This window comes from Sorex araneus, chromosome 4, assembly GCF_027595985.1.
Source record: "Sorex araneus isolate mSorAra2 chromosome 4, mSorAra2.pri, whole genome shotgun sequence".
Lineage (NCBI taxonomy): Eukaryota > Metazoa > Chordata > Mammalia > Eulipotyphla > Soricidae > Sorex > Sorex araneus.
The window spans coordinates 114,038,079-114,060,090 of NC_073305.1; the positions used below are offsets into that span (position 1 = coordinate 114,038,079).

At 40.0% G+C, this 22,012-nt stretch overlaps 1 protein-coding gene across 1 annotated transcript in view; it reads left to right on the forward strand.

The window, feature by feature from the left end:
- Window positions 1–3,357, forward strand: part of C4H6orf163 (chromosome 4 C6orf163 homolog) — a 53,089-nt gene extending 49,732 nt beyond the window's left edge. Inside the window, exon 5 of the mRNA XM_055136712.1 lies at window positions 2,904–3,357. Coding sequence (XP_054992687.1) covers window positions 2,904–3,357 — 454 coding nt within the window. The remainder of the gene's footprint in view (window positions 1–2,903) is intronic.
- Window positions 3,358–22,012: the final 18,655 nt, after the last annotated feature.

Genomic DNA, 22,012 nt, shown 5'->3' on the forward strand with positions numbered 1-22,012 from the left:
AACATCGCACTGAGCTGCTATGATTACTTACTTGTGTGTGACTGTGTGCATGACTGTGAACTCTGTAACAGTGGCCCTCAAACTCCACTCTCAGGAACCCTCAGAGTTCCTGAGATCCTTTCAGAATCTACACAAGGGCAAAGCTACTTAAATAATCACTGTCACTGTCATCCCGTTGCTCATCGATTTGTTCGAGCGGGCACCAGTAATGTCTCTCATTGAGAGACTTATTGTTACTGTTTTTGGCACATCCAATACGCACGGGTAGCTTGCCAGGCTCTGCCATGGGGGCTCCATACTCTCGGTAGCTTGCCGGGCTCTCCGAGAGGGGCGGAGGAATCAAACACGGGTTGGCCTCATGAAAGGCGAACGCCCAACCGCTGTGCTATCGCTCCAGCCCATTTAAATAATAATAGTAGTAATAATAATAATAATAATAATAATAATAATAAGTTATTTGTCTTTTTTTTCTTTTTTTTTTCTTTTTTTTTTTTAATTTATTTATTTTTAATTAGAGGATCACCGTGAGGGTACAGTTACAGATCTATATACTTTTGTGCTTATACTTCCCTCATACAAAGTTTGGGAACCCATCCCTTCACCAGTGCCCATTCTCCACCACCCGTAAACCCAGCGTCCCTCCCACCCTCCCCAATCCCATCTCCCCCCCACCCCACCCTGCCACTGTGGCAGGGCATTCCCTTCTGTTCTCTCTCTCTAATTAGCTGTTGTGGTTTGCAATAAAGGTGTTGAGTGACCTCTGTGCTCAGTCTCTAGCCCTCATTCAGCCCGCAACTCCCTTCCCCCACATGGCCTTCGACTACAATGTAGTTGGTGATCTCTTCTCTGAGTTGCCCTTTCCCTGGAACGTGAGGCCAGCCTCGAAGCCATGGAGTCAACCTCCTGGTACTTATTTCTACAATTCTTGGGTGTTAGTCTCCCACTAATAATAATAATAATAATAATAATAATAATAATATAATAATAATAATAATAAGTTATTTGTCTTTTTATCCTCTTTGTTTTGTGGGTGTAGTGGCATTTTCAGGGCATTACATGTGATCTCAAAACAACAGGAAAAATACAGTAGCTTTTTTCTGTTAAGTAAGTGAAGAATTTTGAAAAAAAAATCTTAATCTTGCAAGAAAATACACATTAATCACCAAAATGTTAATCACACATGAATCACCAAAATGATTCATTTGAATTTTATGAAATATAATTTTATGTTATTATTTAATGATTTTATTTAGAGTTTATACAAATGTATTAATACATTTCATTTTTCATTTCTATGATTGTTTTTGTCCCTCATATAACCCATATAAGCAAAAGTTCATTTAATGCCATAATGGTTTAAAGAGGGAAAAGCATAGGAAAAAGTTGAAGGCTTTTGTCACAGAGGGAGCAGTGATCATCTAAAATCAAGATTAGGGTGAAGCTAACCTGTGAGCACAAGTTTTTCTCTCTGGCTACTAAGTGGATGATGACTATAAAGATTATCTATTGGTTTGAAAAATCTGCCCTGTGCTCGCTTCGGCAGCACATATACTAAAATTGGAATGAAAAATATGTCCTTATGTCTTCTTTTTAATTTTTACTTTTGGTTTTGGGGCCACACCAGACTACTCTCCGGATTCATTCCTGACTCAGGGATCATTCCTGCACTCCTGATGGTATTCCAGGGATCATGTGTGGCACAGAACATAGAACCGTGGGGGCCGGAGCGATAGCACAGCGGGTAGGGCGTTTGCCTTGCACGCGGCCGACCCGGGTTCGATCCCCGGCATCCCATATGGTCCCCCAAGCACCGCCAGGAGTAATTCCTGAGTGCAAAGCCAGGACTAACCCCTGAGCATCGCTGGGTGTGACCCAAAAAGCAAAAAAAAAAAAAAAAAAAAAAAAAAAAAAAAAAAACATAGAACCGTGGGTATGATGCTTGCAGAGGAAGCACCTTAACCCTTTTCCTCTCTCTCTTTGGCTTCCTCTATTTTTCTGTTTTGAAGCTCACTCCTTTTATATTTTTCTCGCCAGGGTAAATTCAGGTTCCTAAAATTACATTAGACATTGATAGCTAGGAGGTTGTTGAGCAACCTCCTGCCTGTGAAACTGCTTTTTTAAAAAAATTTTTATTAGTGAATTACTGTGAGGTACAGTTACAAGCTTATGAACTTTCATGTTTGCATTTCAGTCATACAGTGATTATTTACCCATTCCTCCACCAGTGCCCATTCTCCTCCACCAATGTTCCCAGTATTCCTCTCACCACCCCCACCCCATCCCCCACCACCCCACCCTGCCTCTGGCGGCAGGGCATTCCCCCTTGTTCTCTCTGTTTTTGGGTGCTGTAATTTGCAATAGAGGTATGGAGTGGCAGCCATGTTCAGTCTATAGTCTACTTTCGGCACGCATCTTTTAACCCGAATGGGTCCTCCCAAGGTCCTCCACTTGGCGTTCCTTCTCTATCTAGGCTGCCTTTTTCCCCAGCATGTGAGACCAGTTTCCAAGCCATGGAGCAGACCTCCTGGTACTTATCTCTACTACTCTCGGGAAACTGCTTTTTTGAGAGTTAAAAGAGAATGCAGTCCAAAGCTTGTCTCTACCATCTTCTCTGAGATGTTCGATTCATCTACCATGAGGCTTACATTGCATAAGGCCCACAAAATCCTGTGGTCCATACTGGAACATGATAGCACAGACACAGACACTTCTCCTTGACTCTCAGGCACTATCTTTCTACACTGGATGACCTGCAAATGATGTCGCAAATATCTAAGTGGCCCTTGGCAGAAAAAAATTTCCCCACCTCCAGTCAACACACTCATTTCTCCTAACATCTTTTTTTTTCCCCCTGTGGCTAATCTGTCTAATTTACAATTTCTTTATCCTGTTATCTTTTGTAGTAAAATCATGGAAGAACTTTTGAAGACTGATATAAGAGCTAAGGACCAGATGAGCCTAAGTCAGCTGGTAAAGAAAAAAGAACATGAAATGAAAATCTACTATTGCATAGCTCAGAGGAAGAATCAAGAAGAGGCCGAGGAAGTGCTTCTAAAAGCAGAGAAATCACATCAGGCCTCAATGGGAAATGTCATGGATAAACTGGTCAGCACACAGGAAGAGCTGCTGACCACAGAAGAACAGCTAGAAATCATGACAAGTTGGAAAGATTTTCTGGAAGAGGAACTACAGGAAACACGGGAGGCGTTTCAGAAATACATTAATTTTACATTTCCTATGCTCTCACCAGGACATGCAGATTTTATTTTGCCAGAGAGAAAGAAAACACCTTCCAAACTTTTAAAGAATAAATCATCTTCTAAAGAGAAGCTTTCACCTGATGATATTCCAGAATAAATGACATTGTTCCCAAAATTAAATAAATTCACTCAAAAGCCACTAATTATCCTGTTTGTGTGTGTGTGTGTGTGTGTGTGTGTGTGTGTAGAAGGAGAGTTGATTTTTTTTTTATTTTGCTTTTTGGGTCACACCTGGCAATGCACAGGGGTTACTCCTGGCTCTGCACTCAGGAATTACTCCTGGCGGTGCTCAGGGGACGATATGGGATGCTGGGAATCGAACCTGGGTCGGCCGTGTGCAAGGCAAACGCCCTACCCACTATGCTATCGCTCCAGTCCCTAAGGGGAGTTGATTTTTTTTACCATGCCTGACCATGCTCAGGGATAATTCCTGGTGGTACTTGGGGTGCCAGGGATCAAACCAGGTTGTATATGTGTAAGACAAGTACCTTACTATCTCTCCAACACTTTCCAAGTGTGTATGCAAGGAATTGTTGGGCTATGAACATGTTGCTGGCAAACAAACATATTCAAAGGTACAGTCTATACAACTGTGAGTTTTTAGTTGATAGAAAAATACAGTCAAGGGGCTGGAGCAATAGCACAGCGGGTAGGGCATTTGCCTTGCACGTGGTCGACCCGGGTTTGATTCTCAGCATCCCATATGGTCCCCGGAGCACCGCCAGGAGTAATTCCTGAGTGTATGAGCCAGGAGTAACTCCTGAGCATCGCCAGGTGTGACCCAAAAAGCAAAAAAACAAAAAAAAAAAAGAAAAGAAAAATACAGTCAAAACTGGGAGAAGGGGCTGGAGCGATAGCACAGCGGGCATTTGCCTTGCATGTGAATGATCCGGGTTCGATTCCCAGCATTCCATATGGTCCCCTGAGCACCACCAGGAGTAATTCCTGAGTGCAAAAGCCAGGAGTAACCCCTGAACATTGCCGGGTGTGACCCCCCCCCAAAAAAAAAAGTTGTTTAAAAAAACTGGGAGGAAAGTTTTCTTTTTTTTTTTTTTTTTTTTTTGCTTTTTGGGTCACACCTGGCGGTGCACAGGGGTTACTCCTGGCTCTGCACTCAGGAATCACTCCCTGGCGGTGCTCAGGGGACCATATGGGATGCTGGGAATCGAACCCGGGTCGGCCGCGTGCAAGGCAAACGCCCTACCCGCTGTGCTATCGCTCCAGCCCCCTGGGAGGAAAGTTTTCTTGGCAGAAGTCTAAATAATCCTCTGTCTGCTTTATTTAAGTCAACGCTAGATTTGTAACAAGTTTAATATTTGTTGCAGATAAAAATGGGTTAAGGTATATGTTCATAGAATGTCCCATTGTGAAAAGTGCTATTTGTAGAGATGATTATCTGAGAAATTCAACAATGGAGAGGTTTGAAAAAGAAATCTTCAAATTTTATTAAATACAGTTTACAATTTGGGGTGCTCTCTATATAAAATAAATGAGAAACAGCTTAGCTATACTTGCCACTTGGAAAGAAAAATGTCCTTTGTCCTTTGAGGTCAGACTCCTTGTCTCTGAACTACAGAGACCTGTTGTATTTATATTCAAGCCCAGAGGTGCTTTTAATGCATTCTGTAAGTCACAATGCAGAAGACCTTTCAGTTCTACAATATTCCATCTCATCAGCTATTAAATTACACTGGAAGAAAGTCTGAACCACAGAGACCTCAAAAATCTATTCACTCTAATATAACATCCTTTAATTATTTATCACCAACATTTAGTGGTGGCTTAAAATAAAAAGCTTAACAATTTCCATAATCTAAAAAGTGCTGTTCTGCCTTGGGTGAATTTGTGTACATTGACCAACCTGGGATTCCCTAATGGAAAAAGCTGCCAACTGCATGAAGAACTACAGTCTCTTTAGTGTTTCGATTCTGGATACTGGAGAATCACTACAACCCACACTAATGGACTGCCTCTGGGATGGAAGTAATAATGTTTGTAGAGTGCTTTAGGCTGCTTTTCCCTGTACATTCATCTCAGCAGTCTGTGTGTTGGGCAAGATGGACATGGGGACTCACCCATTTATTTTCTGTTGATGATGATAAACTATCATGCACGTAGGTGTTCAGCTATGTGAAGCACTTTGAAAACATAAATATTTAATTCTCACAACTTTTGCAAGTAATTATCATTGCTTCCAATGTACAGGGGGAAAAATCTGGAATTGAAAGAGATTCAATAACTCACCCCAGTGCACAGAGCTAGCAAGAGAGGTAGAATTCAAAAGTGGGAGACACGAGTGAAACCTGAAGGTCTTCAGAACCAAATGCACACACACGGGTAGCTTGCGTGTTCCAGGCATCCCCAGCCTGGTACGGAAATGCGCTCTGCTGTGTCTTTATAGCCCTCTGAAAGAGAGGCATCATCATGCCAGGCACAGATGTCTGCTTTCTCAGTCACACCAAATCCGTTTCAAATCCAGGGAGAGGGGTCCTTCTACCCCTGTTTTTAGACGTGACGTTGATGCTTTGGTACTTAGATTGTTGCCTCCAAATATGTGTCTTTATATACGGATTCTGTTTAAGGACAAAAATATATGACCTGCCCTATATGCTGGGCATAATCTCTCACAGCCTCATCGAGAAGTAAAAGGAAGTTGTACTTAGGACAAGGGTGTCTGAGTGACTGGAATATTCCAACAGGTTCAGATCTGTGCACATGCCCTGCCCTCGAGGAGTGATGGGAATGACCCTCACTTTATGGCCACGGTTAAGCGTGTCTCCATCTGCACCTGCAGCACTACCATGTGAAAAGGTAGAAGGCAGTTTCATCTGGGCCTGGGAAAAGGAACCTAGCTTCTCAGTCCTCAGCCAAGAGGTAAAATATTAAATTATCCCTGTGTTTTGCTTGCGTATCTCAGTGCCTGATCTCAGTTCAATGCCAACCCACCTCTTGCTTAGGGCTTTTTGGTAGTTTCTGAGGAGTTAAGAGTTAGAGGTTTTATTGTGGTCCTGATCCCACTCACCCCAGGGAGGCACCTTGCTCTCTTCCCCAAAAGTGTTAATCATAGGAGAGTCTATCAAGGTGATCTCAGATCCCATTTGCCACTCACTTTAGTTAAAGCCTAGGGTCAATAGGAACTAAATATCAGTTATGGGGTGTGTCTAATTTCAGTTCTCTTATTACCTTTCAGCTTTATTTCTGTCAAGGCCAAATTGAAATAACGCAATCATTGTCCCATTTCTGTGCTTGAAGGGGCCATACTCAGAGGTGCTCTGGGACCATTCCTGACTGCTGGGGGCAGCACACTGTATGTGGTACTGGGGATAGAACACGGGTCGACTTTTTGTATGGCCAGTGCCTTACCCACTACCTCTCTGACTCCATCATCTGTGCTTATCCAAATCCTTTATCTTAATTTAATCACTTCCCCTCCATTCTCTTTTAGCTTGAATATCTCCCAGATAATATACCCCTGAGGACAAATCAAAGTGGATGGATAATTATCCCACAGAAGCAAAACAGCTGGTGGTAGAATAAAAATTATATTTGTGGGGTATCTCAGCAGTGTCTTGTTTCTATGGCACTGATAAATATGGTGCTAAAAAGTTAAGAGGGAAACAATTAAAATTATAATAATATCCATATATTAGGCTGGAGTGATAGCACAGCGGTTGGGCTTTCGCCTTTCACGAAAAGCGAAAGGCCAACCCATGTTCGATTCCTCTGCCCCTCTCGGAGAGCCCAGCAAGCTACTGAGAGTATCGAGCCCGCACGGCAGAGCCTGGCTGTGGCGTATTGGATATGCCAAAATCAGTAACAATAAGTCTCTCAATGAGAGACATTACTGGTGCCCGCTGGAACAAATCGATGAGCAACGGGATGACAGTGACAGTGACAGTGATCCATTTATCAAGCATCTGCTGTGTATCAGATACTATAAAAGGTCCTCATATCATACTATTGAAATGTCACAGGAGTCTTGGAGAGACCAACTATTCTTCCCAATTTATAAATAATGAAACATTATGGAAAGTGAAAGTTAGTCAAAAATTGCAAAATCGTTGGCTCACATGTTTTCCATGCTACAGCACATCAGCCTATGAATATGAACCAGTATCAGATGCATTGCTTTCAAAATGCCTTGGAAATGCTATAGGGTGATACTTAGTGACTGTACAGAACTGTCCACTCTTTCAATGGATGCAAGCAGGGAGGTGAAGATAAAGAGAAGCAGAACTGGACAACTTATCCTGTATGTACTTGGCTCTTAGGGAATGAACTTATAGTGGGGACATTCTCTGGAGCTCCCTCCTTCCATTCTCATGTCAAAAAGGACATATTCATCCTCTGGGTTTTGGAGAAAAATCAATTGCCTATAACTCAAAGGTGAGAATTGAAAAGTCAAGTGAAAATTAAAAGTGAAGTATGTGTTGAAATCTCAGTGGAAGCCCTACTCCCAGGTTTTCAGTGAAACTTTGAGGCTAAATTAGGCTATTTCCAAAAACAGTGATTTCTCTTAGTAATCACTAATCTCTTGTTTGACTTGATAAGAATATAAATAATATTTTACATAATTCAATAAATTATTATATATGATAACTTTTCTGGAACTATTTACTTTGAATATAATACTTAAAGAGATACTACAAAATATGTTAGATATTAAGATCCATAGAAGTTATTAAAATTGTAACACTTTTGGAGTGAGTGAGTTTATTTATTTATTTGAAGGGAGGATTAAAAGGGAAGATTTGAACCATATCAAGAGTGCTTAGAAATATTACTGGTTCTGTGCTCAGGAGTGACTCCTGATGGTACTTGGGGCATTGTATATGGTGCCAGAAATCAAACCGGAGTCAGCAGGATGTGAGGCAAGTGACTTAAACCCTGAACTATTCTTTTTTTTTTTTTGCTTTTTGGGTCACACTCACCGATGCACAGGGGTTACTCCTGGCTCATGCACTCAGGAGTTACTCCTGGTGGTGCTCAGGGGACCATATGGGATGCTGGGATTCGAACCCGGGTCGGCCGTGTGCAAGGCAAACGCCCTACCCGCTGTGCTATCACTCCACCCCACTGGAGTTACTTTTAAGAGAACTTCTAAAGCGTACACATTCTGAGTTGACTTAGATGCTTCCTACACAACAGGAATACTTGTCACTACTATGGTTTCTGATATTTAGGAAGCTACAATCATTCCTGGAAACTGTCATTACTTACTCTGAGGATCCTAAAATTTTTGTTTGATTTTTTTCTGGAAGTCATTGCACCAACAAAATAACCTTGTTTATAGAAAAAATAGACCCCTGAGGTTAAGATCCAGATATATAGTATCTCTAAGAGAGCAGAGAGATAGAGAGAGAGAAACAGACAGACAGAAACACAGAGACACAGAGAGAGAGAGAGAGAGAGAGAGAGAGAGAGAGAGAGAGAAAGAACCTCCTCTCTCCATCTTTCCAGTCACACACAAAAAAAGTACAGGATTTACACCATAACCTAAGTTATAACCACATATTAATGTTAGAATGAAGTCACTTTGACATCTTCTTTCTTTAAGTTTTGGCATTTTCTTTCTTTTTTTTCTTTTTCTTGGTCACACCCAGCGATGCTCAGGGGTTGCTCCTGGCTCTGCACTCAGGAATTACTCCTGGTGGTTCTCAGGGGACCGTATGGGATGCTGGGAATCGAACTTGGGTTGATCATGCAAGGCAAATGCCCTACCCGCTGTGCTATCGTTCCAGCCCAGCATTTTCTTTCTTTAATTTCCATTCGACCTACTTAGAATTTGTATATTCTTACTTTGGGGGGGGGGTCTTATTTTCATTAAAAACATAAATCATTATTTGGCAAAACTATGATTCCTTCCAAAGATTTCTGGAACTCAGCCACAGTCATGCTCAAGGCCCCTCCACATGTTCAGACGAGCCTCATGCATGAAGGAACTGGCAGAGGAACCCAGGTGTGTGGGACCCAGGGCTGAGATCTCCAAGCCTGTTCGGATTGGGATTGGGCCTCTTCTGCCCAGATCCCCCATTTTCCAGTAGTTAGGCGGTCACACTCAGAAACTAATCCCATCAATGGCCAAGATCCAGAGACTATAAAACAACACTCCCAGAAGCTCGAGGCAGCATTTGCGGCTGCGCGACCTCTTATAGCCTAGTTCTCCCTCTCTGAGAACCTGGCAAGCTACCGAGAGCTTCCTGCCCACATGGGAGAGACTGGAAAAATCCCTGTGGCATATTCATATGCCAAAACCAGTTACAATGATGGGTCTCATTCCCCTAACCCTGAAAGAGCCTCCAGCGCAGCACCATTGGGAAGGACGAGTAAAGAGAGGCTTCTATAATGTCAGGGCTAGGATGAATTGGGACGTTACTGAGACTGCTCGAGAAAATCAACGATCAATGGGATGATGATGATGATGATGATGATGATGATGATGATGATGATGATGATGATGATGATGATGATGCTTCCTTCCAGATCAGAGCATTTTAGTAATGCTGCTGTTTCTGATCCTTTCAACTTTCTGCTTTGCTGAGATCACTCAAAAAGGGAAAGAAATAAGCTATTACCTGGAGAGCCCAAAAGACCCTTGTTCTGGCTTCATATTTTCCGACCTCACAGATACATATAATAAAATATGAGTAGGTCCCATCCCAAAATAATGGGAAAATTTAGGGAGAAAACTGCACTGCTTTGTTGCTGAGGAATTAGGTGAGGTTCACACAGAGAATGTGTCTATCAAAAGGATATGTTCAAGTCATTCTTATATACAAGCTTTTTGTCTGGCTCCTCTGGTGATAACACTGAGACTTCTCAGCAAATAATTAGAATCTGGCAACTCAGTTTACTTGAACTATGCATCATCTCTTGATTCTATGACCCATGTTAATCTTGCAATATAAAAATTTCATAATATTTTTTTTTAAATGCCTTTAAATATGATTCATTGTGTCTTATTTCATTGGGATATTTGGTTAAAAAGATTTAGAGGTCTCATTATTTCCAAATAGGAAGCAAGGGAAACAAAGGAGGTAGTTATTGACTGATTATTGATATATTAGACTGATAATAAAATATGTTATTTTGTATTAATATGGTTTCATGATCTACATAAATCGGTTAACCAAAGGTAATCAGTTACGTATCATCATCATGATTTTCACCAGACCTAACAACTCTTTTGTATTATGTATTTAACATTTTATTTGCCTAACTTTTTCTTGAACTAATTGTCTTACATTGGGAAGAAAAAGAAAAGGAAGGTAGGAAGACTAAGGTCCACAGAGACCAAGAAGTAAAGAGTGGAATGCTAAAGCAGAGCAAAGAGGGACTGAGTCTTGGTGAAGATTCAGTAGAGTATCACTGTATCACTGTATCACTGTCATCCCATTGATCATCAATTTGCTCAAGCAGAGTAAATTCAGTAGAGTACTTACCACGATACACAAGACAAAGAGTACTTATCATAATACACAATACAATGTTAGTATTATTTTTCATTCATACAAAAATAAGACCTCAAGGAACATATTGTTCTACATTTCTCATACAGATCCTATAGCTATTTTTTCTAATTTTAATGTGTCAATTTGTTATGTTTTATTCCCTTACTCTATTTATATGTCCATATAATTAAGGAATCAATTATAGTTCATCGACTGCTTGTGTGTTTTAAAATGTGTTAGTCAATTATGATTAGAACTTTTATTTTAGCTGAAAAATATAGTTAAGAGATGCCTGCTGACAGTTAATGTAAAAATTTTTCACCCAAAAGCTTTTTTCTCTTTTATCCTGTGGCGTGTTTTATGACTACAGCTGTTAACGGACAAGGAATGGAAAATTGCAAGATAGAATGTGTACTTCACCTGAGTGGTTGCATAGAAACTAGTTATTTGTCCAAATTTTTAAGAACACAAGGGGAAAGTATACTTACAAGCTTAAAGAGCAGATTCACAATATACAGATGTGATTAGACCTGTATATTTAGATCTAGAATTAGATGTCTGCAAGGTTGTTTCAGAATTATAAGACTTCTTTAAAAAGCCAATAAAAGATGTGTTCTGACAAGTCATTTCTAATTATGATTTTTGTGCAAATAATTATAAATGATGTTGTTGAACCAACTGATAAGAAATGAATAGAAGAGTATGAAAATTGCTAAGACCCAAAGCTCAGAACAATAGCCTAAAGCAATCATGGAGATAAGACTGTTTTTGCTTTTTCAATCAGAAGGTCAGAACAAATGCAACTGAGACAAAATGAGAAAAGTCTTTGTGTTTTAGAGTTTACAACACACTCCAGGCAATGGTTAAGATTGTTAGTAGAGACTATAATAGAAATCCATAAGAATAGCACAAAGTTGCTGCCTCTGCTGTTAGTCTCCTTTCCTTGACTTTAAGATGTAATGGACACGCTAACTCCAAATGTCAGGTGGATAAAATAAGTAACAAGAGTATCCAGGGAAGTTATGATAATAAATGTAATCATCGGATGTTTGCCTTTTTACTATTTGCCAATAGAAACTGAAACAGTGGTTCTGGGGCATGAATAGACACAATAACTAATGACACAGAATCAAATTTCTAGAAACAGACACAAAAGCATTTACGCACTTAGTAATTTAGTATATAACAAAAAATTATGTCAGTGAAGTTTTAAAAAGACTTATTCAATTAATGATTTGTGGGAAACCAGGAAGTCATTGAGTTCCAAAATTATTATTATTATTATTATTATTTTGGCTTTTGGGTCACACCCAGCGATGCACAGGAGTTACTCCTGGCTTATGCACTCAGGAATTACTCCTGCCGGTGCTCGGGGGACCATATGGGATGCTGGGATTCGAATCCGGGTCGGCCACGTGCAAGGCAAACACCCTACCCACTGTGCTATGGCTCCAGCCCCAAGTTCTAAAATTATTTAATTCTATCTCACAGTAATAGATTCCAAGCAGATCCAAGATTTTAAAGTTCAAACAAATCTTTTTAAAGACTAATATCTGATCATTGCATTTATTATCATAACTTTCCTAAGTATTTGTTTTACTTATTTTTTCCACTGAAATTTAGAATGTACCTTTGGTCCAGCAATTCCACTTCTAGAAGTTTATCCCACATATGTTCTTACACTTATGAAACAACATGGACCAAGCTGTCATTACAGCTTTTTTTAAAACACAAGACTAAAGAATCTAAATAGAAATAGGAACCTAAATTCTAGTGCCTATTTTCAATAATATAAAAAAAAACTTCTATAAACAGAATAGAAAAATATCTCCAAGGTTCACAATATATATTAACTGAATGAGTGAATGTACTGTCAATGATATGTGTAGTATAATCTATTTATTCACTCCCGAATTCAACAAATATCATTGAGCACCTGTTTGTGCCAAGTGTCACACTGGACGCTTGGGGAATGAATGAATCAGACAGAGCCTTTCCTCCACTGCAGCTGGGGAAAACAGCGACTGCTGACGCCAGTGGGACCCTCACAGTCCTTCTGAGGGCAGGTCTTTTTCCTTCAAATCTCCTTCAGGACTGTCATGAATGTTCTTCGGGAACCCCATTTTGCTCACTGTATTTTCCTCCAGTTTTCAATCCCTTTGCAGCCAAGTCTTCTCTCACAGGGACCGTGTGACCATAACAGAGTTCAGCCTAGGCTGGACTCTGTGCAGCCTTTAAGCAAGTTACTTCCTCTCTTTATACTTTCCGTTTCCTCTTTGATAAAATACTTGTAAGTCCTTTCTAAGAAAGGACTTCTTAGAAGGGTTAAATAAGATGAAAAAATGCTTAACACAGTGATAAGTACATTGTCCATCCTTAGTGTAAATTCCCCATTATTACTATAAAATCCTGCCAAATTTAGGAGTCTGATAAATAAGATGAAACAATGTCCCTGGGTCTTTGAATTCCTGGAAATTAGTAAACTGTAGCAAAGTGAGGCACATCGGCCTCTAAGTCATAACAGTCTGCTGAGCACCGTGGGAGGATGTGAAAAGAGTATCTGAGCCTAGTTCTTGTCGTCTGGTGCTTACTCACAGGTTAGAAAGGCAGAAGCACTGGTTAATAGTGGTTCCAAGATCCTCTGTGACCCTGGGAAGTTTGTTTTTTTTTTCTGGTTTGTTTTAAGTTTTCGGCCCACACCCGGTGATGCTTAGGGTTTACTCCTGTCTCTGCACTCAGGAATCACTCTTGGCAGTGCTCAGGGGACCGTATGGGATGCCGGAGTTCGGACCCAGGTTGGCTGTGTGCAAGGCAAGCACCTTACCACTGTACTACCTTTCCAGATGCCAGAACATGTTTTTTGAAACCTCTCTAGGTCTCGGGGCCAGAGCAATAGTGTAGCAGCTAAAGCATTTACTTTGCCAGTCAAGACCCGAGTTCGATCTCCAGCACCCATATGGTTCCCCAGAGCCTGCCAGGAGTGATCCTTGAGCACAAAGCCAGGAATAAGTCCTGAGCACAATTGGTGTCTCCCCCCCACCCCAACAACAACAACAACAACAACAACAACAACAACAAACTCTCTAGGTCTTGGTTTCCTCTTTGGAAAATTGGAAATTATACTACTAAGTATCAAATGATTAATATTAAAAACTAAACCCGTTAATAAAAGAACTTAGAACCACAGAAAAAGTGGTGACTTTCACTGTTTCCCCATGAAACTGGGTATGTATGAAGAGGTGTCAGTTATAAGATGGCTCAGGACAAAGCAGAGGGTCCAACCGGGAGACCACTGTGCCTGGGGGCGGGAACAGTTTCCCGATAAGAGATAAAACTTGAACAGAGGCTGCAGTGTGAGTAGGATTAAGGTTTGTAAAGACGAGTTCAAGAATGAATAGTATGACCGAAAGCACTCACGGGAACTGGACTGAGACAATGGTTATTACAGATCACCTTATTCTCACTTGCCAGAGCCCTCTTTGGGAATTGTAATGCATAATGATTATTGCTTAACGAGTATATTATGAATTATGAGTCATAATATACTGAGAAAAATTACTGTGGCTTGCTTATTCCTAAAATTTATTACAGGTCCATTTATTGAATTCTACAAAATTCTGCGTCTAGTTTGGAGTTAAGTTTACATGGTTATGAAATTGGTGGGAATGTGTTTTGTTTTGTTTTAACTGTAGGTTGCTGTTTTGACAGCAGGTGGCGACCTTACATATATGTAAGAATAGTGGCTCTGGTCTGCATCATTTAAGTCCTTTGAATAGTTGTCACATATGATGTATCATTGCTACTGAATTTAGAACCAATGCTTTACGCTGATTTCTAAAATATGAAATTAATATAGTAGACGAGGACTCTTCCTTTTACAGAGCTGTGCTTACCTCAGAAGCTGGCAGTCTGACTGTTCTTTCTGGGAATGATACTTGTCAGTTCCCACCCACTCTCCCATACAAATGCCATCAGCTTTAACAGTATCTCCTCATGCATCCGTCAGCCTTACAGGCTTGGACCTATAGCCTTTCCAGAATAAAATTTGTAGTAACAAAACCTTTTGATTTCCTCATTCCTTACTATGTGGACTCCACCGACCTCGGCTTCAACTCACTCAGTTTCAGAGATAACAGTAGTCGTTTCCTTCTAACAGGTGGACTTGCTAAAACCCACATATGGCAAATTGAGCTCCACCTGGTCCACCTCGAACTTTATCACTTATCACTTCTTTGCATCAACTTGATCAAATCCTGTGTTTTAAGTTTTTTTTTTCTTTTTTTTTCTTTTTGGGTCACATCCGGCAATGTACAGGGGCCACTCCTGGCTCTGCACTCAGGAACCACTCCTGGCGGTGCTCAGGGGACCACATGGGATGCTGGGACTCAAACCCGGGTTGGCCACGTGCAAGGCAAACGCCTTACCAGCTATGCTATCACTCCAGCACCGTTTTAGGTTGGTTTTTTTTTTTATGTCTTTTGACATAAAAAGTATAAAAACAAAGGAAAAATAAGAACAAAAGAATCTTGTATTCTGTGGTGCCACTAGAGTGTACACAAATACAACAAAATCACACATTGCAGATGCAAAGTAAAGGAATTACAAGGCAGGAAGGTGACATGCGGTCCCTTTGATTCAAACATTTTGTTGGGTTTTCTAAAAGGAGGAAATTAGAGAGGTTACCTTGTCTATCAATCTTGCTTTTCCTCTGTAAGCCAGTCTTATTTTACTTCCCTACACATCCATGGACCATCTCACTTACTCCTTTGGCCACACCCAAAATGTTTTAGAGGATAGACTAGGACAGCAGAATACAGAAAGAGATGAGGACTTCTGGAAACATCACTCACTTAGTATACTGCTCCTTCTACATTGATGTATCAACTAGGAGTGAGATGAATCTTGTCTCAAAGTATCCCTCAAGCTACTGCTGTGCTGTGCTCCTTGGCTATCTGGCCTATATGATCATTGCAAAGTTAGTTTCAAAGAGAAGGTGGTTAAAAGGGGGCTAGAGGGGAGGGGGCAGTAGTACAGTGGATAGGGCATTTGTCTTGCATGCTGCTGACCCAGGTTCTGTCTCCAGCATATGGTATCCCATGCCCCACCAGGAGTGATCTCTGGGTGCAGAGCCAGGAGTATATCCTGATCACCACCAGGTATGACTTAAAAACTGTCACTGTCACTGTCATTCCCTTTGTTCGAGCGGGCACCAGTAACGTCTCTCATTGAGAGACTTATTGTTACTGTTTTTGGCATATCCAATATGCACGGGTAGCTTGCCAGGGTCTGCCGTGCGGGCTCCATATTCTTAGTAGCTTGCCGGGCTCTCCGAGAGGGGCGGAGGAATCGAACATGGGTTGGCTGCGTGAAAGGCAAAAGCCCAACCGCTGTGCTATCGCTCCAGTCAATGACTTAAAAACATAAAAAAAAAATCTGTAGTTGGGCCAGAGAAATAGTAAGCTAGTAAGGCATTTGCCTTGTATGTGGCTAACCTGGGCTCAATACCATATGGTATCCTGTAGGTTTCCCTGAGAACTGTAAGGAGTGATCCCTGAGCATCACCAAGTATGGCCTTCAAACAAAAAACAAACAAAAATGTCTATAGCATATATTACTGGTAAAACATTCTTCTAAGTATCAATAAATTCAGACAACAACATTTATGATTTTTCATATAATTTCATTACCAATTTGTCAACATATCTAATCAGTTTTAAAAGTGTCTGATATACAAATGTACCATTGTTCATCAGCATAAGAAATTGTATATATAATGATAAAAATGATAGTGATAAGGCATTTTTAGTGACTGTTTCAAAGTTTATGCTCTTGGATCACCTCAGAGAATAGCCAGGAAGTGATTGTTAATGCAAACTTCTATGCCAGGAATAGCAGGGAACTTTATTAACCAAGAAATGGTATTTATTTTCAGCAAATACAATATACTTAATGGAATTGTAGAAGCATTTAAAAAAATAATGGACCACAATATTATAGTTACTATTATGCAACATTGACCTGGAAATCCAAATGAGAATACAAAATGAAATCTTCTGCAAAGTAAAGTAAAAACAATTATACTACCTGAATTCAAGACTTATCTATATGTTCTCTGTAATCAAGGCAGTCTGGTTCTTGCTTCCCAAACAACTGACAAAGAGATCAAAAGAACAGAATAGAGAGAGCAGAAATAAATGCTCTGTAGTCAACTGAATTTGACAAAGAAGCAAAGACAATTCAATGATTATTTCTGGCTCTACACTCAGAAATTCCTACTGGTAACAGTGCTCAAGGGATCACATAGGACACTGGGGATTGAACTAGGGTTGGCAGCATGCAAGGCAAGCACCCTACCTGCTGTACAACTGCTCCAGTATACAGACAAAAAATCTGAACAGACATCTTGTTAAAGTAGATAAGCAGATGACAGATACCATTTTTAAAGAGTCTTCATACATGTTATTGGAGAATTGCAAAATTGAAGCAGCTATGAGACACCACTTTTACCTATATCTGTTAGAATGACTCAGCTCCCAAGCTCTGATAGTACCAAGTGCAGAGGAAGATGTGGCATAAATGAAATTCTTACTCACTGCTGATGAGAATGCAAAACGGGATGACTACCTAGAAGATAGTGTGGTAGTTTATTGTTGTTTGTTTGTTTGTTCTTATAATACTAAACAAACTCTTAACACATAATTCAGTAATTGCACTCTTAGTATTTATCTCACACAGTTCAAAAGTTTTATCGACACAAAATTCTGCTCAGGAATGCTTATAACAACCTTAGTCAGAGTTGCCAAAAGTTGGAAACAAATACCAATTCTTTTAGTTAGTGAATGGAGTAATAAACTGTGTAATATCAAAAACAAAACTATTATTTGAACCAGGGAAAGTAAATGTTTATTGTTAAATGAAAAACACCAATCTGAAAAGCCCACATAGTATATGATTCAACTATGTGACACTATAGAAGAGAGAGCGAAAAAGAGATCCACAGTTGATGGGCTGGGGGGATGGGCAGACAGTGAGGCTGGAGGACAGAGAAGGGAGGGATGTGGAGGGGGAGCACAGGGAAGGTTTAGGACAGTGAGAACACCGTGAAGTATCATAGTGTCATAGGTGTCACTAGCCATTTGCCAAAGTCCATAGAACATGCAGCATAAACCATGAAACCTAACATAAAATATTTTTTGTTAATAATAATATTATTGTTATAAGCTCAATCAACTGTAATAAATGTGCCCACTGCTCTAAAATAAATTAAACTGGAGTGGGGAGCAAAATATAAAATAACTTTCAGCTCATTTTATCATAAGACTAAATTGCTCTTTATAAAAGCTGCTTGGAAAATCTTGATACACTCTTCCCAATTTTGCTATCAACTTAAGACTGGTCTAAAAAAGGTCTATTAATTAAAAATTAATAGATTTGAAAAGGAAAAATAAGTTTAATGGCATAAGGTAAGCATACACTTAGAAATTTGAGTGAATCTAATTCTAAATTGGACATGAATACATTATGGATATAGAATTAAGAAGTGCTTAGCAGGTTTGCTATATCTAAAAATCAATCTGCAAATCAGTGCAATTTAACATTCAGGCTACAGCCAGAATATAACCGAAGATATTTGAGGCTTTTATAAATAAACTCATAAAATTTTCCTTAAAAGGAAATTAAGACCAAAGGTAAAACATGTTTAGAATATTATTTTTTAGTGATTTAAAGGATTAAAAGGATTTGAACAAGCCAATGTTTCCCAAATTGGGCAAGCTATTGATTCAAAACAATTCCAGTAACTATAGCAATATCTTGTTTCCTGAGACTTGAGAAGATGATCTTAAAGTTCATATGATAAGCAAAGTGCCAAGAAAGAAGGAAGAGAGGAAGTCAGGGGGAGGAGGGGAGTTGAAGAGAGAATTGCGAATCTAGGCGGTATCCTTCAAGGCAAGGTCAGGGGGTTCTGAAGGGCCTATGAGGGCTGAATGCTTGGGTCTCAGTTTGTCGAAGCTCTGACACTCAGTGTGAGGCATTGGGAGGGAATCTTCTAGAGGAATTTCATGAAATCATTTGGATGGAGTTCTCTATAGGGACTAGGGCTTATCTCTATTATAATGAGACTCCATAGAGCCACTCCCCATCCCGCTCCCAAACCAGAGAAACAAATGTCTGTTATTTCAGCCATCCCATGGTGTGGGTTCTTTTACTGTGGCAGAATTTGTCCTCTCGAAGGCTTGCAGTTGCTGGACAAGTTTTTGTGGGGGTGCAAAGTAGGAAGACTACAAAAGGCTAAAAATGTGTTTATTGGGGCTGTATTTTATATGATTGGCCCTATGAGACTTTGAGGCTGCACGGACAGGCTTTGAGCCTATTGCCTAAGTATCTTGTAAAGAGGTAAACAACAGAGGGGTCAACATTCTGGGGCCATCATTAACCTCCTAGACAATAATGAGCAGCTCCTGAAGAATTAAAAATGGGATTATGCCCTATCTAGCATCATTTTACTTTTTTGTTTAATTTTCAGTGCTGGGCATTCAACCAGGGATCTAACACGCGTGAGGCATGCACTCTGTTATTGAGACATAACCCTGCTCTATACAAACATTTTCATGAAATCGTGTGGCATTGGTTTGGGGGTTACCTAATAGATAAATAGAGTAGACTAGAGAATCTGAAAATTGTACCAGTTGGGGTCTTAGAGCTAGTGTAGGAGTTAAGGTGCATGCCTTCTATCTAGCTGACTCAAGGGTCCACTCCTGGCACTACATGGGCCCCTGAGCAATGTGGGGTACAGCCCTGGGGCTTGGCACTGCTAAGGTAGCCTGAGGCACCACAAGGTCTGAGCAGTCCTGCATCTTTGGGCCCTCAAATTGAACCACTGTTATAGTGAATTAAGAATTACCAGAAGGGGTCATGAAAGGGTCTTGGGGTTTTAAGAACCACTTGGGGGATTCCTTAAATATCTGCCCCATTCTCTCTTTTTTTAACTTTTTTCTTGAATCGCTGTGAGATAGACCAAAGCTGTTGATGATTTGATTTCATCTGATCTCATAAGTATATCTGCCTCATTCTTCTTTTTTTCATCTTCCTTCCTTCCTTCCTTCCTTCCTTCCTTCCTTCCTTCCTTCCTTCCTTCCTTCCTTCCTTCCTTCCTTCCTTCCTTCTTTCTTTCTTTTTCCCTTTCTTTCTTTCTATTGAATCACTGTGCGATACAGTTACAAGTGTTAATGTTTGAATTTCAATTATACAATGATCAAACACCCATCCCTCCACCAGTGCACATTCTTCACCACCAGTGTCCCCAGTATACTCCCCTTTCCAACCCTCCCCCTGCCTCTATGGCAGACAATTTCACCCATACTCTCTCTACTTTTGTTCTGCCCCATTCTTAACGAACATTTTATTAATGAAACACCTGGCACTGCAGAGCTGTAGGAAAATGAATGTATCCACTAAATATTTGGGCCAAATGATTAACACACATTAAAAGATCCTAAAGCAGTCAGTTCATAAATGAAAACTGCTCCTGGAAATATGGCATACTATATAAATATATAAACAATATATAAAGGTATTTGTTCCAAAGTTATTTGTAACAGTGAAAAACAAAAATAAAAAAGGATGTAAAATAATAGCAAGAATACTTCAATTGATTATGACCTATTCACTGATCTATATATTCTGCGAGTATTAAAATGAGATGTTGTAATGTGTGTACCATAATGTTAAGTATAAAGGAATAACATTGGGAATGATCAAAATATATAAAAACAAACATAAGTAAACTGAAAAAGTAGACAAACATGGTAGTAATACTAATCTTTGTTAAAACAATAGGTGTTAGAGATTTTCTTCCCCAAAGTTTCTGTGAAAAGCATGCTACTTTTATAATGAAAAATCGCTGTTGACTATTTTTAAATCTGTTCACTTAATAAATATTAAAGTGGTCAGTCAATATTCATGCCTTTTTTTATGGCAGGGGTAATGGTAACCCACAGACCATAGTCTCAAAGCTTACTCCTGGGTCTACACTCAGTGGTCTCTCCTGGCAGGACTGGGGGACCATTTGGGATGCCGGGGATCAGACCAGGATTGGCACTCTATCCACTGTACTGTCTCTCTAATCCCAAATTTCCATGCTTTTTTAAAAAAATTTTATTTTAGTGAATCACCATGAGATACAGTTACAGACTTACAAATTTTTGTGATTGCGTTTCAATCAAACAATGTACCCATCCCTCCACCAGTGCCCTTTCTCCACCACCAATGTTCCTAGTGTCCCTTCTGCTACCCAATTTCCACGGTTTTAATATTTGGGATATATTTAAAATTTTCTGAAGTCAGAGTGCTTAAGGACACGTTCATTCAGTTTCTCTGAGCCCCTCTCCTCAACTGTGGAATCTCCTCCTACCCCTCACGCTGTCACGAAGCTCGTGGCTGATTTTAATAAAACGTAATGCTAGCAGAAAGCTGTGGTTTACCAGAAGCTAGACAGTATTTTAATGAACTGAAGGAGAATAGATCAGTACTTTTTCAAGATTTTTATCTGTCAGTGAAGGACTTAAATTAAGTTCTTTATTTCTATAGACTGATGGGCATCTTGACCTTATGAATATTTAATGGTAACATTTATTTACCTGAAAATTTGTTATTGGGCATACACTATATGCGAGATATTAGTCCAGTAGATCTGGGAATGAAAATATGAATAAAACTGAGCCTCTGTCCCCACCTTAGCCCAATCCAGAGGCTGACTCCTGAGACTGTGATGCCAATCCTATTTATAACTCTTCCTGGGAGTTCTAAGTCACATAAAATACACTTGGGGGATGGGAGAAGTAGGAAATCCTAGTGCAGGAAGGTCAAAGGTAAGAGGGGACATTGCTTTGGAGGTCTGTATTTTAAATGTTTTTCCTTCTGAGAGTGATATTTTCTTTTGAAATCATCATGACCTACTAGTAAAGACTATAAAAAGCTTCTGAAATTTCCCACTCACCCATTCCTCCTTAAACCCCCAAATTCTGGCATGACAATTACATGCCAGATCCTGTTACTAGATTTCAGGGATTCCACAAAATATGGAATTTTTGCCTGGGAGGAGCTTATGATTCTTGTGGAGCAGACAGGCAGGAGAACAGACTTTCCTATTAAGTAGCTGTAAGCGTGATGAGGAGCAGGGGAGATTTATGGGTTTCGGGTTTCCTTTCTGCGTGGTGAATGTTTTTTGGAATTAGAGACAGGTCAATGCCTACCACCCTAACCATACTGACAGATCAAAGACCGTTTCCTAGGAACTATGAT